Here is a 14,671-nt window from a genome sequence, read left to right on the forward strand (position 1 = left end):
AGAAGTTAAGCTAGTCTGAGCAGAAGTCCAGATTAAAAAATGTACTCCATTGGGAGTAAAGTGACTTTTCATATATATGAATAGTTCTACACTAAAATCTAGCAACCTTTCCTCCTTATGGCATAGTTAGCCTGGTCAGATGCTAAGGAAACTTGTCTTCAGTTGAATTAGTACATGGCAATTTCAGTTGTAGGTGTATGTGTTACTGCTTCTTTTATCTTTGAAGATTATTAGTTGTAGTATTAGTGCAAGTTGCCAAGTCATTATGCATGTCATTAACAGTACTGAAAAAATGCAGTGAATATTTCCTACTTTGTCTAAATTGTCCTTCATATTATGCAGCTAGTAGGCCTTGTGCTTCAGCACTAAATTTTTGTCTGCAAGTTGACTGTTTGAAACAGTGCTATGATTCTCTGTGTATAAAGCTGTGCCACCTTTATATGAGTGTTTAAATCTTCATTTTTTGTCACAGCACTAGAGAAAGGTGTTACTTTAAGCTGATGGAAAGGTATTTTCCTCAGTGCCCAGGTCATGTTCTCTCCTATTTCTTCTGTAGTTTTAGATTTTTCTATAACACATTTTTAGATTTTTCATATTCTTTATAGTTTTTTCTAAAGGCTGACTTTTTTCGGATAGAGGAGATACAGCAGTGGGTTAGGCACCATATTCGCTTTCAGCCTGGTCTTTTATACTGCTTTTTATATTGACCAGTATCTTTTGGTCATATCCAGTTTCAGTTGGTGGAATGTTTCAAGTAAAACAGTGGGTCTGCAGGGCTTAGTTATAGTCTCTCACAGAATGAGGATGTAATTTCATTTAATTGTCACTTTAACTACAGAAATACTCATCCGCTTTTTAATTACAGCTTCAAGAAAAATCACATTCATTCTTGTTTTTCAGATCACAGTCTCTCTCTCCGTATACATCTTGGCTGTCGAAGATCTCGGACGCTGATGCCCTGTTGGCACCGCTGGGCAAAGTTGGTTTGGTTAGTGTGGACATGGGAGGCGATGTGCGGCTCTGGGAGACGGGGCTGGACAGCCTCCAGCGGTCGCTGCAGGAGTGGAGAAACATGATCGGCCAAGAAGACGGTCGTCCTGTGCAGGTAGGAGTTCACAAAGCTGACGTGAAAAAAGTTCAACAAAGTGAGGTGCAGATGAATTTTCAGCTAGGAGAGGGGTTGAGGGAGAGCTGTGTTGAAAAATGCTGCCAAGTAGAAATATGCCTGCGAGAAAAGGTGAATAGATGTCTTCACTGAAAAAAAAAGACACAATAGCTTAATTAGAAAGCTTATTTGTGACCCCTGTAATTATGGTTGCTGACAGTCTCTTTGTCTTGCAGTGTTTGTATTTTTGCCAAATTCCAGTACATTTAAATGCAAATCAGTTCTTTATCTCCTACTGATTTTTAACTGCAACTTTCAAAATGTAGAATAATGAAATTAATTTTTAAGGAAAGCATATACTTTTCCAGAGTTCAAATACTTTGAAAAAAATATTTTATTTTTACTTTAGAAAAGAAACTTGAAACCCAGGTGGAAGATGCCTTGAGTTCACAGTAGTGCCTTGGCTAACTTTGAAAATTATCCCAGCTGAGCAGAGTTACAAGTTCTCCTGCAGCCATGATCTCATGTGGAACATTTAGGTAGATGTTGAAAATATACAGCATATACATGTATGCTGTGTATGCGTGTATGTATGTATGTATACACAAGTGTCAATGTACTGGCTAATATGTATGATCACCATTGCCACACAGAGGGAAAATTCAGGACAGTTCAATTGCATCTTTAATTTCTGTTAGTGATTGGAGAAGGTATCACTTCGAAGAACTAGAGTATGCTTTAGGGGGACTTCTCCACTTTTGGCTAGGAAGATCCTGTCTCTGTCTACTATTGCAATTATTTCTGTTTCATGAATTTCTGTAACCACCTTCAGAGTGCATTAGAGTGGGAAAACAGGATGAGTCTTTCCTAAATTAGATCCCTCTACATTTTTGTTTACAGGATGTCCAGGTATAGCAAGTGTGAATGAGATTTATTAGGCCAAAACCATAGCTCTTCTTTGCTTTCTTTTCCCACTCTGAGCTCCCTTTCTACTACATGTTCTGCAGTTACAGAAACTTGTGCAAGAACTGACGTGTTCTTGTTACTGGACCTCAGCAAATGCCTTTCACAGAAGTCATGAGAAAAGGAAACTGTTACCCAGTAGCGCATTTGTTTGGATGCTTATTGCTTTACCAATGCCATTTTTATTACCAATGCAGTAGCACTAGCACCATCTTATGGTCACATATAGTCCGTTTACACCAGCCCAATTTCAGCTACTGATCAAGTTGATTAGTAGAAATGAAAAGAGACAGGAGGAACAGTTAGAGTTTTACTTCATTTAATAATGGTTTTTCCTTTTTTTTTTTCCTGATAACTTGCAATTATATTCAAAAGTGTTACCGTACTGTCAGTCATAGTCAACTAAATATTAGAGAATACTGGCTTGGAAAGTACACATCATCAGAAAATTTAAAATCATTTCACTAGTAATATCAAGTAACCATTTAAAAAAAAAAGTCTAAGAAGTTTTCCCACAGTCAGAAAGCAATTTTCAAGATCTGTTGCAGAATTTCTCTCTCCTGACACCCTGACTCTCTAATTAGTAGGCACATTCCAGGGTAAAGTCTTCTTAGAGTATCTTTCTTCTTTCCTCTGTCAGTATAGGGTATATAGCTCAGGTCCGTGGTTTGTCAGAACTCAAAATGGCATACTGTTTGATTTCAGTTGAAGGGCTGAAACAAAGCCTTCCTTGTGATCTTCCGACTTGCGTGGTTATCACTAACTCCTGTTTCTCTACTGTACACACTTTGCTTTAAATGGAAGGATGATGAGACCTAAGAAACTTTGTTTACAAAGGCATTGCAGAGCAACAAGCAATAAATTAAATCTTTTATTTTATCTACGTCTCCAATAAGATAATAGATATGTAGTTGCTGTGCAAACTCTATACTTTGCTATTTGGAGATGAAGGCCTTCACTTTTCCTACTTAACTGAATTTTTCAATGGACATGGACATAAAAGCAGTACTTTATGAAGACATTCATTTCTGGAAATGAAAGGATCCTGTTAGCTTGAAAACGTATTCATATAGGTTCCCTGTGTAAGGTAAGCATAGCAAAAACTCCAGTGTTTCCTGTTCTAGAGACAATTACTTTGGTAAGAAAACTGCAGCTAAATATTTCCTCATACCTGTTTTTGCAGAATTGGAGATGTTTTGCAGCCACGTGGTGATGTGTTTATTCAAGTGTATGAAAATCACCTTCTTTTGTATAATGTTTGTTTCATGCTCTTGCTTATGTTAAGTATCTGGGAGTCTAATGAGGCATCTTTATTCCTTGACTAAACCCATCATTCCCAATCAGCTTGTAACAGAAGCTCACTTAAGAAAATTCTGTTTTCCACGTATCACTGGAATTCATTCCTCACCCACCCCCAGCTTCTCCTTTTCTACAAGGTGCCATTGATGCATCCCACAAAGCTACTACATACAGGCTTAGCAAAGCTTATTAGCCCTTCATGGTCATGTTCTTAGAACAACACGAGACCTGTCTAGGTGGCTGGGAACCACTGTTCTGGAAAACCACACAGAATCTCTCTGAAGCTTCCTGACTTTTGAGAGAAAAAAGAGTTAGAGGGCTTTCAATATAAATGTAAATTCAAAGAACTGGAAACAAATCTTCAACTGGGCTTCAACTGGAACTATTCATACTATCTTCTAGGGCTGCATTTTGGCTTTCACAAACACATTAGATCTCAGAAACAGTCTGGATGTACATGAGCAATGAAACAGAGGAAAACAAACAGCTGTTCCACTTATGATCAGTAATTAGGCTCCCTTGATATACTGTTGTGGCAGTCTCCAAAATAGTCAACATTTGTTTTGTGTTGTTGATATACTCAGTGGAGTTCAAACTGCTGAAGTCTTGAGGCTACAAAAATAGTTTCTGGAAATATGGTTTATGTTTACAGAAGTTTGAAATTAATACAGGGAGGTTAGAAATTTTCTTCATTTATTAAAGTTTTAAACTCAAAATATGACTACAGCATTCTGAAATGATTAAATTGGAATGCCTAAAATACAAAATCTAAATTAAATACTGGATATTCTAAAGCTATGAACTCCACTTAAAATCCAAAAGTTGTTGAGCGTTTTCACGGTTTGATGTTTCTAAGAACAAGGTCACTTCATTATCAAATATCTGAGAAGAATGTGAAAGACAATTTATTTTTAAAATCTTGCTCTAAAAGTTTCATGGCAATAGGCAGGCGTTGGTAAGTTTGTGTTACTTTGCACAATAAGAAAATAAATAGAAAAAACACTGATTACATTCTGATGTAGTTGGGCTGTTGTTTTTCAGTAAGTATTGTTCACTGTTATGTCTCATTTAGATAAAGTACAATGCTTACATATAAACAGTTAAAAGGTGCATCATTTAGAGGTATTTCAATAGATGGTAAAGCATTGTGCCCTTTAGGCTCCTGAACTCTCCACAACAAAATCTTTTTTAATTTATCTGTGATTATCAGCAAAACCATTTATTTCTGTGTTTACTCCACGTAATGTCCTCTTGCTGTAGATTGTTGCCCAAAATGTGTTATCTCTTCTCTCTCATTTTTGCTATAGCAAGCCTTCCTCATGAACATTAAGTTACCTAGTTGGAAATGAAATTATGTTTTCATCCAAGAGAATAGTTAACAAGCAAAAAGAAAAAAAAAAAGGAAACTTCTTTCCATTTTCCCATCTCTCTGCTGTAATCCTAAAAGAGTCATGGTCTCCTGGTAGATACCAGATCTTAAAGCTCAAGATCTGCCTTTTCTACAGTACACTGCTTCTTCAAGGATGGTTACTGCTTACATCTCTTTGGCCTATGGCAGAGGCCCACTCTGTGTAGGTGTTCTGTATAGTGTGTGCTTTCCTCAGAAACAAAAATCTGAAATGTTTGGAGGAGATTATATATGTGGTAAGAGCTCAAGTGGGTTTCTTAAGTGATCCAGATTCAGCCAATACAGTGTGAAGATCACGTACAATAGGACTGAACAGAGGAAAGATACAGCAAGTGCAAACTGAGTGGGCACCAGCCTTGCTAATACCAGCTCTTTAAAAACAGATAAAGTCCTTGGTATTGATAGCTCAGCTACCAGAAGTTTCTTCAGGTAGTAGAATTACACCTATCTTTACCCATGAGCAAGTGCATACACTGCGTAGAACATGAATACGAAAACACCTCCATCACGCCAGCTCTGCAGTCTCAAGACTGGTGGGCAACACTCAGCTTAAAAAATCATGTACTTCTTTGTAGGTGGGTCAGTCGAAAGGAAATGTGTAAGAGAGACACTGACACCTGCTCAGGGTACATTTCTACCCACTGGGTCATCAGCTTGAAACATTTTGACAGCTTATGTCACTGAAGACCATTCGTGTAGTGTCTGTCAGTAATAGTCCACCTGTTGAGGGGAGACCTTTATTTGGACAGTTCCTTAATATGAAACCAGGCCCTTGCAGAGACCAGAAGCAGTCTGGAAGTGTTCTCTCCATTTTTTTCCCCCACTTTGCTTTTGTGACTTGATCTGATCTGTCTATTTTGTAGCAAAAAGCCAAATGAACAGTTAAGTGGCTTTAGAGTTCATAGCGTCACAAAACTGAGATGGTGGAATGAATCTAGAAAAACACATGAATGAGGAAAAAACATCTTTGTTTGCTTCTCACCAGTGGTTTGAACAAGAAGTGCACTGGGGACAGTTCTGCAGTAGTGTGTGGAAATTCATGCAGTACTGGCCCCGATACATTCTGTTAGAAGAGGTCCTAGAGGTGGACAAATCAGTACGACTTGGATATATTTGGGATATGTTTTGGGCCTCGGTGCTAAAAGGAGACATGAATGAAATGTTTATAAGAATAGGGAAGGATTTAGGTTAAGGTTCTGGGAGATTTCATTCAAGATCTTCTGCTCTGGAGAACTGACTGAGAGAATAGTTTTATGTCAATAATGCTGTTATCTTGCGTTATGATTCCTTTTTCTGGTAGTGCTAGAGGGATGTTCTTTTGGTTTCTGTTGTGACTAGTTAACATTTTAGTGATAAAGTATTCCCACAGAGCACAAAGCTTTGTCAGTAGCTAAGCGCAGAAGTGAAAAAAAATGGCTTCATCCATCCATAGCCGTTTCCCTTCAGACACCCATGAATGTTTAAATATGTAATTATTGCAACAGCTGAAGCCAGTAGGTATTGTCATTGCTTTCCAGAGGAGGGAACTGAGACATAAGGAAGTCGGGTCACTTGTTCAAGTTCATGCTGTATGTCTGCACTGCAGTGTCAGAGGTGGGATAAATGTAGTATTCACCATAAGGATATATAAACATGCTTTGCACCTGTGTTGCCAAGCTGAGGAGTGTGAATGTCCTTGAATTCTGCAATCAGTACAAACATACCTTAAACTGGGCAAGAAATTAAATATAAAAGCAGTGCAGTCATCTAAGAAAACAAATGCCAACTCTAGATTGGCCTCAAGTTGTATCGGGGAGGTTTATATTGGATATTAGGAAAAAATTTCTTTACTGAAAGAGTGGTCAGGCATTGGAACAGGCTGCCCAGGGAGGTGGTGGAGTCATCATCCCTGGAGGTGTTCAAAAATTGTGTAGATGTGGCACTTCAGGACATGGTTTAGTAGGCATGGTGGTGATGAGTTGACAGTTGGACTTGATGATCTTAGAGGTCTTTTCCCACCTTAGTTATTACATGATTCTATGATTCTAGATAGCTTGAGGTTGAAACATGCTTAACTGGGATGAGTATAGACATATTCAGCAAAACTCAAGAAATGCAATAAATAGATATTTTTCTCAGATTTGAATGACTGTCTTCACGGTCTTATAGGAGAGCTCAGAAATGGTAACAGAACACATAAGTTATTCTATGTCCTCTGAACAGCTAGAAGACATGAACATATGGTTCATGTCAGTAATGTAAAAGAGCAATGTATATGTGTTCATCACCAATAGCTAAAAAAATTAAGGGTGAGTTTTCGTGTGTCTTAACTGCTCATATCATCAATGAAGCGAGAACTTTTTGCTGAAAACTGCATTTTGATGACTTCAGCAGCACTCAGTAGTAGCTCCCAACATTCAGACTTCCTTCTGCAATCCATCAGTTAAGCTTTAGATCTGATGAGAGCAAAGGCAAACGCTAAGTAGCTGTTACGGGATGCCAGGCCCATCGTTAGAAATATATTTAAAATGTGTTCCTATCCTACCTAGAGTTCAGGTAAAGCCTGTGTTGAACTGGAGTCAAAGTTGAGTACATTTTTTTAAGTAATTGTAATGCAAAAAATGCGATTGTTGATGTTAGAAGAAACACAGTCATGTTAAATGTGGAGGGGGGGTTACATATGTAGTTCTGTGTATATAGATGTTCACACACATATGTATTTATGTATGTGTGCACGTGCATACACACATCGATACACACACACACAGACAAAAGTTCATTTTTTTTCCCAGATGTCATACCTGGACATTGACTCTTGAATTAGAATTACCTCAGGAGATCATCATAACTTGCCAGGTACCTAGTCCCTCGGGGACTGTATTTCATAGAATCATAGAATCATAGAATGGTTAAGGGTTGGAAGGGACCTTAAAGACCATCTGGTTCCAACCCCCCTGCCATGAGCAGGGACATCTTCCACTAGACCAGGTTGCTCAGAGCTCCATCCAACCTCGCCTTGAACACTTCCAGGGAGGGGGCAGCCACAACTTCTCTGGGCAACCTGGTCCAGTGTTTCATCACCCTCATGGTGAAGAATTTCTTCCTAATATCGAATCTAAATCTGACCTCCTTCAGTTTAAAGCTGTTGTTTCATAATGAACAGGAGTTGGAAATGGATTTAGAGGAAGAGATTTTAGAGCAATTTAGAAAAAAGATCTCGGGATCCAGATGTTAGACATGTACTTAGCCATGAGGAATGCAACAATACTTCTCCCTCCTTTTGTCACGTCCTTGTCTGTAGTCAGCCAGTTAACAGACCTGTTGGCATAAGTCCTGCCCCTTGTTCGGCGTTTGCACCCGAGGTGTTATTTTAGCTGGTGTGTGCCTGATATAGAGCTAGAATATAGCTGAGACATCTGCCCGGGCTCAGAAAATGAGAAATTTTCTGTGGATGTATTCATAGACTCCTTTTTCCTAGATGCATTTTGATCTCTTACAATGGTGGTTGGTGGACACAGTTGGACTGGCCTCCAGTTGCAACAGCGAGAGGTTCAGAGCAATCAACATCAAATAAGTGGAGATCATCAAGAACGCAGGATGACAGAGTATACAAAATACTGTCTAGTAAATGCTTTTCTTTTTTTAAATTCCAGAGAGGAATTTAAAAAAACCTGGAGAGGCGGGGGGGAAGAAGTGCCATGATTATTAACAGTCTTTGCAAGTTGACTTCTCCATTGTATGGCCAGAACAAGGTGGCTGATAAGTAATAGTGCCGTTAGTCCTGAATTAATTATAGTTGATTTTTTGGAAGGACTCTTAGATTTGTTTCTTTCATTCCCTCACAGTGCTAATACAGAATGAAACAAATGTTGTGTAGCTGCCTTTTGAGTTTTCATAGTATGATGTAGATGCTTTCCATAGAGGTTTTGGAAATCACCTGTGCAGTTGTTGTGGAAATAAAATATTAATAACAAAAAGATCGCTCTCATTTATATGAAATGTCTGTTTTCCTTTACAGCAGTCATGCCTTGGTCTATTAATGGCTAAACCCTTTGAAAACATGCTTGAAGCTCAACTAATCCATGGGAGATCGATGATCAAACTGTCTTAGTAAAATTTTAGCTTGCTTACAGAGGGTCATCTTTTCTTTCTTACAATGTTTCACCAAAACCTCTGGGCACTAAACACCACACAGCCTTCCGTGAGCCTTGGTGGAGTATCAGGAGACAAACATTTACCTCCCAGAGAGGAACAGGCATGGTCAGCTATACCCTTTAGCCTGCTAATTTTCAAGACTGTGTTAGATCAAAAAAAGCAGCAGGTATATTGTACTTAATAAATAAGGTTTAGAATTACTGGCAAAAGCAGTTCAGTTTCATTGCTGTAAACAATGTTTGCATGTGCTTGCACACAAGCAGCTCCGGCAGGTTGCTGTGGCTGTGCTTGGAAATACTGAAGAGTGACAGCAAGGAGAAGGAGTGAGGTCCAGCTCCAGCCCTGTGGGCATTTCAACATCTACTTCTGAGCTATGCGTGTGAGCTCCGAAGAGCTCGCCTTGAAGGAGATGAGGTGTGGCTCTTCAGACACCACTGCCTGTGGTGGCACCTGAGACACGCAGCTTGCCTGGGAGATTCCTACCTTTAGCTGCCTGTAGTCTGGACCCAAATCCCATCCTCAGTGTGCAAGGCATTATTTACCGATTTAAGGAAATTAGTTCTTAGAAATAGAAAGGGGTTGTCATTATGCCTCTTTCTGTTATTTGGGCTGAGACCAGAAAATCTGTAGTTGTTTGATTCTCTGCCATCTTTGGGTGATGATCATCTTACACCCTTCCTTGAATAGTCTCTGTTATTCTACTTGTATTCCACTCAACTAATGATGCAGAACTCTACATGATTTCTTCACCCTTTAAGTGAATTAATGTTTTTGTTTTTATTGAATGCATTCTTTTTATATTTTGATTTTCTGAAGCTACATTTTGTACTTGAAGGTTTAGGGTAATGCGAGTTCATATGATGACATTTCTTTTATAAGTTGGATGTTTATCTGAAGAATAATTGGTTCAGGAGTTGCAGTGATCCCAACTTGTTTATATTTACTGCTCAGGATCTATTTTAATCTATACTGACAATTTTTAATTTTTTTTCCTTTTTTAAAAGTGACATTTTACTGTACAACATTTTAACAAAAATCCAGCCTTTTCCTGTTGTTAAGACTGAATTGGGAAAAGCTGACATTCTTGATTCGAGATAAAAGCATGACCTTTATGGAGAGTGGCTAGTCCTTCTCCATGCCACCACCACCCCCGGGTAGTTTCTACTTTAGACCCAGTAGTTTTTCTGACCACGTGAGGGCATCGGTGAGCTAGTAACGGTGATTTTGCTCATCTCTTAAATACTGTCGGTGCAAACCCATAAATTAGAAAAATATATGCAGTGGAGAGTTTTTGTAAGTTTGAAATAGCCGTATGATGGCATTCTGCAGTCCTGCGAGGGATTCTGAAAAACCTGAAATACTGCAGATCACAGAATTACCCAGTCAACAAGTGGATCACAAGGTATAGTTCGATAACGTTTGCAGTTCTGAGATCCGTGAGCCCCAAATACACTGTTTTGGTCCGTGACCTTTTCCTGGACTGCATGGTTCATTCTAGCAAAGGGTGGAGCAGCAGACGTATACCACCCCTTGAAACAGGGCGTCTGTGCGTGGGGACACAGAAGACTAGAAAGCCACGAACCCACCGAGCTTGACATTTTCGTGTCTCTGAAAGTCTCCACTGCGTAAAGCAACTCAGATAAAGATCGTCCCTTCTCTGTTAGTTACTTTTTCTCATATAAACGTCCTCAGCTGAAAAGAGGTCTTTGCTGAAAGCACTATTCAAACATGTCTAAAATACATTCCCTTTCCTGAAGATCTGCCAGTCTAATTAGAGCAGACAGACATAAAGCAGGAGTGGAAATAACCTTAACTTTCTGTTAGAGGAGGCTGATCCAGCACAAAGTTCCTCTTTCTTCCTCTGACCTTCCTGTGAAAGGCCAGTTCTCATGGGAGAAAATACAATAACGTCAGCACGCTGCCTTTCAGATCTCAGAAAGCCTGCAGCAGAGCACCTTGCTGACGTAAAGGCTGGAGCTCCTAACACCACTGAAATCCTGCTGTCCCACCGAGCCCAACGCATACTAATAACTACGCCCTTACGAAAGTTGTTCCTTGACTAGCGAAAGGACGGATATAGTGAAAATTGAAATAATCTGATGTGTTACAGTAGTGCTAAATGTTGGAGCCTTTACTTTAGAAAACAAAACAACATAGTTGATCCTTAATAACTTATTTCTCTGTTTCTTGAGGATGGATCTGAGAAGGTCGTAGGTCTATGGAAGATGAGGCTTTTCTGCTTCCTTGTCTAATTTTTGCCAACTTTCTTTTGACCATGCAATGTCCCTGTGGTTTTCTGTCCAGACTATTCCAAATTGTCCTAATGTGTTCACTAATGCCATCTTTCTAGGTGTTGATTATTCAGGGTGCTCCAGAAGAAACCGAACTCAGTGTTTGCTCAGTTCAGTGATGTCAGGAGGGGTGTAGCAGTCATGATAAATAACCAAGCTAGACATTGTCTGTCTGCTCTGATAATATTTTGTAGGGGATTAGCATACTAAAGAGATGACGACCTCACATCTTTTAGTTGAAAAGAATCAACTAGACAATTTTTAATAATGACAGAGGAAAATGCAATTTACACAGGTGTTAACATAGCAGAGGATCTGTTAGATGGAAGCAAATGTATGATATTCTCTCATTAGTTTGTTTAGTTTATCCAGCTTTTAAGCCACCGACTACATATTCATGGTCAAAACACTCTGATGCATCTACTGCGGCAGCGTTTCTGAGTTAGTTCTTAGAGCGACAGCATTTAGTTTGAAAGAAGACCCACAGCATCAAAGACTGCATTTTATATAGTGGTTTGGGTTTTTTAGCTGGTGTACAAATAATTCATTTGCAAGCCAGATACCCCTTTTTATGCGTTTCATTCCAAATCTCTACCTCTGTCCCCACTCAGATTTACTTCAATTTTACAAATCTAAAATTCTATTAAGGCTATGGTGCTTTGAACAGTTTTGCTATTTGAGACAGAAGTTTAATGCCTGTGGGAATTTTAAAAGCTACTTTTAGAGAAAGATGTTCATGGGAGTCAGATAATGCGTGAAGCTTCATTAGTTCATTCTGAATTCTTGCAAAGTTTTACAGACAAGATAGAAAGTCAAAATGAAGCCAAATGAATGAATAAAACCTGTTAAATGTTTTATACTGCAGTGCGACTAGTGTTTTTTCATTTCACGGTACAATTGAAAAACAAAATGTGTTCTGTACATTCTTATTGTTTTGTCTAATACTGAATATTCCTTTCTGTGGAAAAATGACTCATGGGCTCAATTTTGTGCTGCTGATGTGAATAGAAATTGCGCTATTAGTTTTTGGTATATAGAAATAGGTGTACATGACACAACAGAAGTAAAGATAATAGAAACCGTTAGATTTTTTTTTGCCCATTTTTGCCTTTCTCTCACTAGTTTGTGTAAGTAGGTAATAAAATGTTTTCTGTCTTTGGTAGAATCAGCTTTACAATAGAAGGTAACACCACCATGGAATAGGCAGATTAGCTTTGATTTGCCTGGTGTGGAACTTTTTTTATTCTCTTGGAGAATATAATGCATGTATTCGTACTGGTGATAAAGAATGTGTTGGAGGAAACGATGTTCTTGTGACCTGTTAAATGCAGCCCAGGGTAATACTGGGGTTGTAAGGTTGTTGGCAGGGTTGGGGGAGAAGGGATAAAAGAAAATAACATTTTTGTTTCAAGGAGAAATCGGTCAAGGAGAAATACATTCTGCATTCTGTGGAATACATTTCCTAATCCTTTGTGCCACTGCAGGGTGGATTATTTAATGCCTTTTTCACCTGGAGAATAGTCATGTTTTGTTATAGCCAAAGTCAGTCTTCTTTCATAATAATGTATGGTTGTGATAAAAGATTATTCACCAGTTTTGAAAAAGAAATTAACATCTCCCAAATCATCTGAAGGACAGAAGTCTAAGTTTTCACTTCTTTTCCTGCAATTATCTTCTGATACATGTCCAATCTTTGTCCACAGTGCTAATGACGACAGCAAGCTATTTGAGAAAACATCAATATTTTAACTTCATAGTATTTGTAGTGTTATTATATTCATGTAATTTATGTTTTTCAACAATAATTTAGTGCATTGTATGAGAAGTAGCACATATTCTTCATTGATTATAAACTGGCCTGTTTAATATATTGTGTATTAAGGAAAAGGCAAAATCACAGGTTAATTCTTTCCCTCTGTGTCTCATGTACGTTAGGCTAAGAGCTGATACATTCTAATTTGCACCTTAGCAGGGTTCTTTACTTTGTCATAAAAAGAGTAAATGGAGAATGGGATTTTGCGAGCCTAGATCCTGCCTATATCTGCCTATTTTCCAAGACAGCCTAATCATGCAACTAATGAATCTATTGCACACCTCCTTAATTTACGCTAAACTAAGCATGTAAATCATGGGAATTGTGTTCTACCTCAAATCTTAGTGCACACATTCTTTTTCCTATTTTCTTCTGATGAACAGTAAGAAACACCCAATAATGCAATATTACTACTGATGCTAGAATAAGTGCTTGTGAAAATAGTTGCTGTTTGGACACCTTAGCTTTTTCTTTTTAAATATCTTCCTATGTAAATATTCTCTGCAGCTGTGACCCTGTTTGCTTGTATTTTTTAAAATGATGTTTTGCCCATTTGTGTGTGTTTATTAAGTTGTGACACATGAAATCATGCTGGTTTCAGTTTTTGTAAACGTGTTGTATGTGGAGTGATCCACTAAATGCTTCAAAGGGCATTAAAAAATGCTTACTTGTTTTTCACTGCATACAAAAAAGAATAGTTCCATTTTTTTGTGTTGTGAAGATGTAAAATCCTATAAGGAATAGCCAGCTCTGTGTAAATGTACCAGAAAAGATAAGAAAAATCTGATTTGGGGAGGTTTGGGGAATGGAAATACAGTCAATTTTTCAAAGTACAAGTTGCATTCCTTTACACCTGCAGGATGTTAGCCTGGAAATACAGTATTTTTTCTGTTTTTTCCCCCTTTTTAGGTTGTATCCAGAGTATTAAAATAAGCATTGTGTTTTGCAGAAGAGGACTAGATACGAGTTAGTCCTGGCAGGGCCAGGTGTAGTAAAACTAAGAGGCGAAGGGTCTGCTCCCCTGTACACGAGGCAGCTTACCCCCATTGGAAACCAGAGTTTCTTTGCCAGTCCTCAGGCAGAAACTTGCTTTTGTTGCTGTGAGCACTGCGAAGGAGCTTTCCTGGCAAGCACTCCTGAATGAGAGGTACTGACACAGCCTGCACCCTCCAGGAATTTTAATGAAGTTAACTGCATCAGAATACAAAAGTAAGCTGCTCTATTAGAAGGCCATCGTCTCTCTAGCCAGCTTGCTGTGTTGAACAGGAGCCTGTCGTGTGCAGGGTAGGATGGCGGGAGTATCTGTGGCTGGAAAAATTATCTACGTCAGAGACGCATCCCAGACTGCGTCAAGGAAGAAGTCCTTCGCCTTTTGCTGGAAGCTATCACTCATTTATTATTTTTCTATTCAAAGCTAGAAAGAATTTTCAACCTCATTGGACTTCTGCTTGCGAAGTCTAAAAGATGTTTCCTAACCTGTAAGCGCGAGTTCTTTTTCTGCCAGCAGTTAAGTACGTGTTCTGCCCCTTGTTTTAGAGCATCAGCTTCTTACAAGACTGTAATGGAGGTATGGGCATCTAAGACAGTGAAGGGCCGTTGGTTAGATCTCCTGCATGAAACTCCCAGTAATAAAGAGAATTTCAAGTGGGAAAATAAAG

The 14,671-nt window shown here is 38.7% G+C and overlaps 1 protein-coding gene across 1 annotated transcript in view; it reads left to right on the top strand.

Annotated features, from left to right (window-relative positions):
- VWA8 (von Willebrand factor A domain containing 8) overlaps positions 1–14,671 on the top strand; it is a 209,027-nt gene that overhangs the window by 159,218 nt on the left and 35,138 nt on the right. Inside the window, exon 37 of the mRNA XM_075422478.1 lies at positions 901–1,105. Coding sequence (XP_075278593.1) covers positions 901–1,105 — 205 coding nt within the window. The remainder of the gene's footprint in view (positions 1–900; positions 1,106–14,671) is intronic.

This window comes from Opisthocomus hoazin, chromosome 1 (assembly GCF_030867145.1).
Source record: "Opisthocomus hoazin isolate bOpiHoa1 chromosome 1, bOpiHoa1.hap1, whole genome shotgun sequence".
NCBI classification, from domain to species: Eukaryota; Metazoa; Chordata; class Aves; order Opisthocomiformes; family Opisthocomidae; genus Opisthocomus; species Opisthocomus hoazin.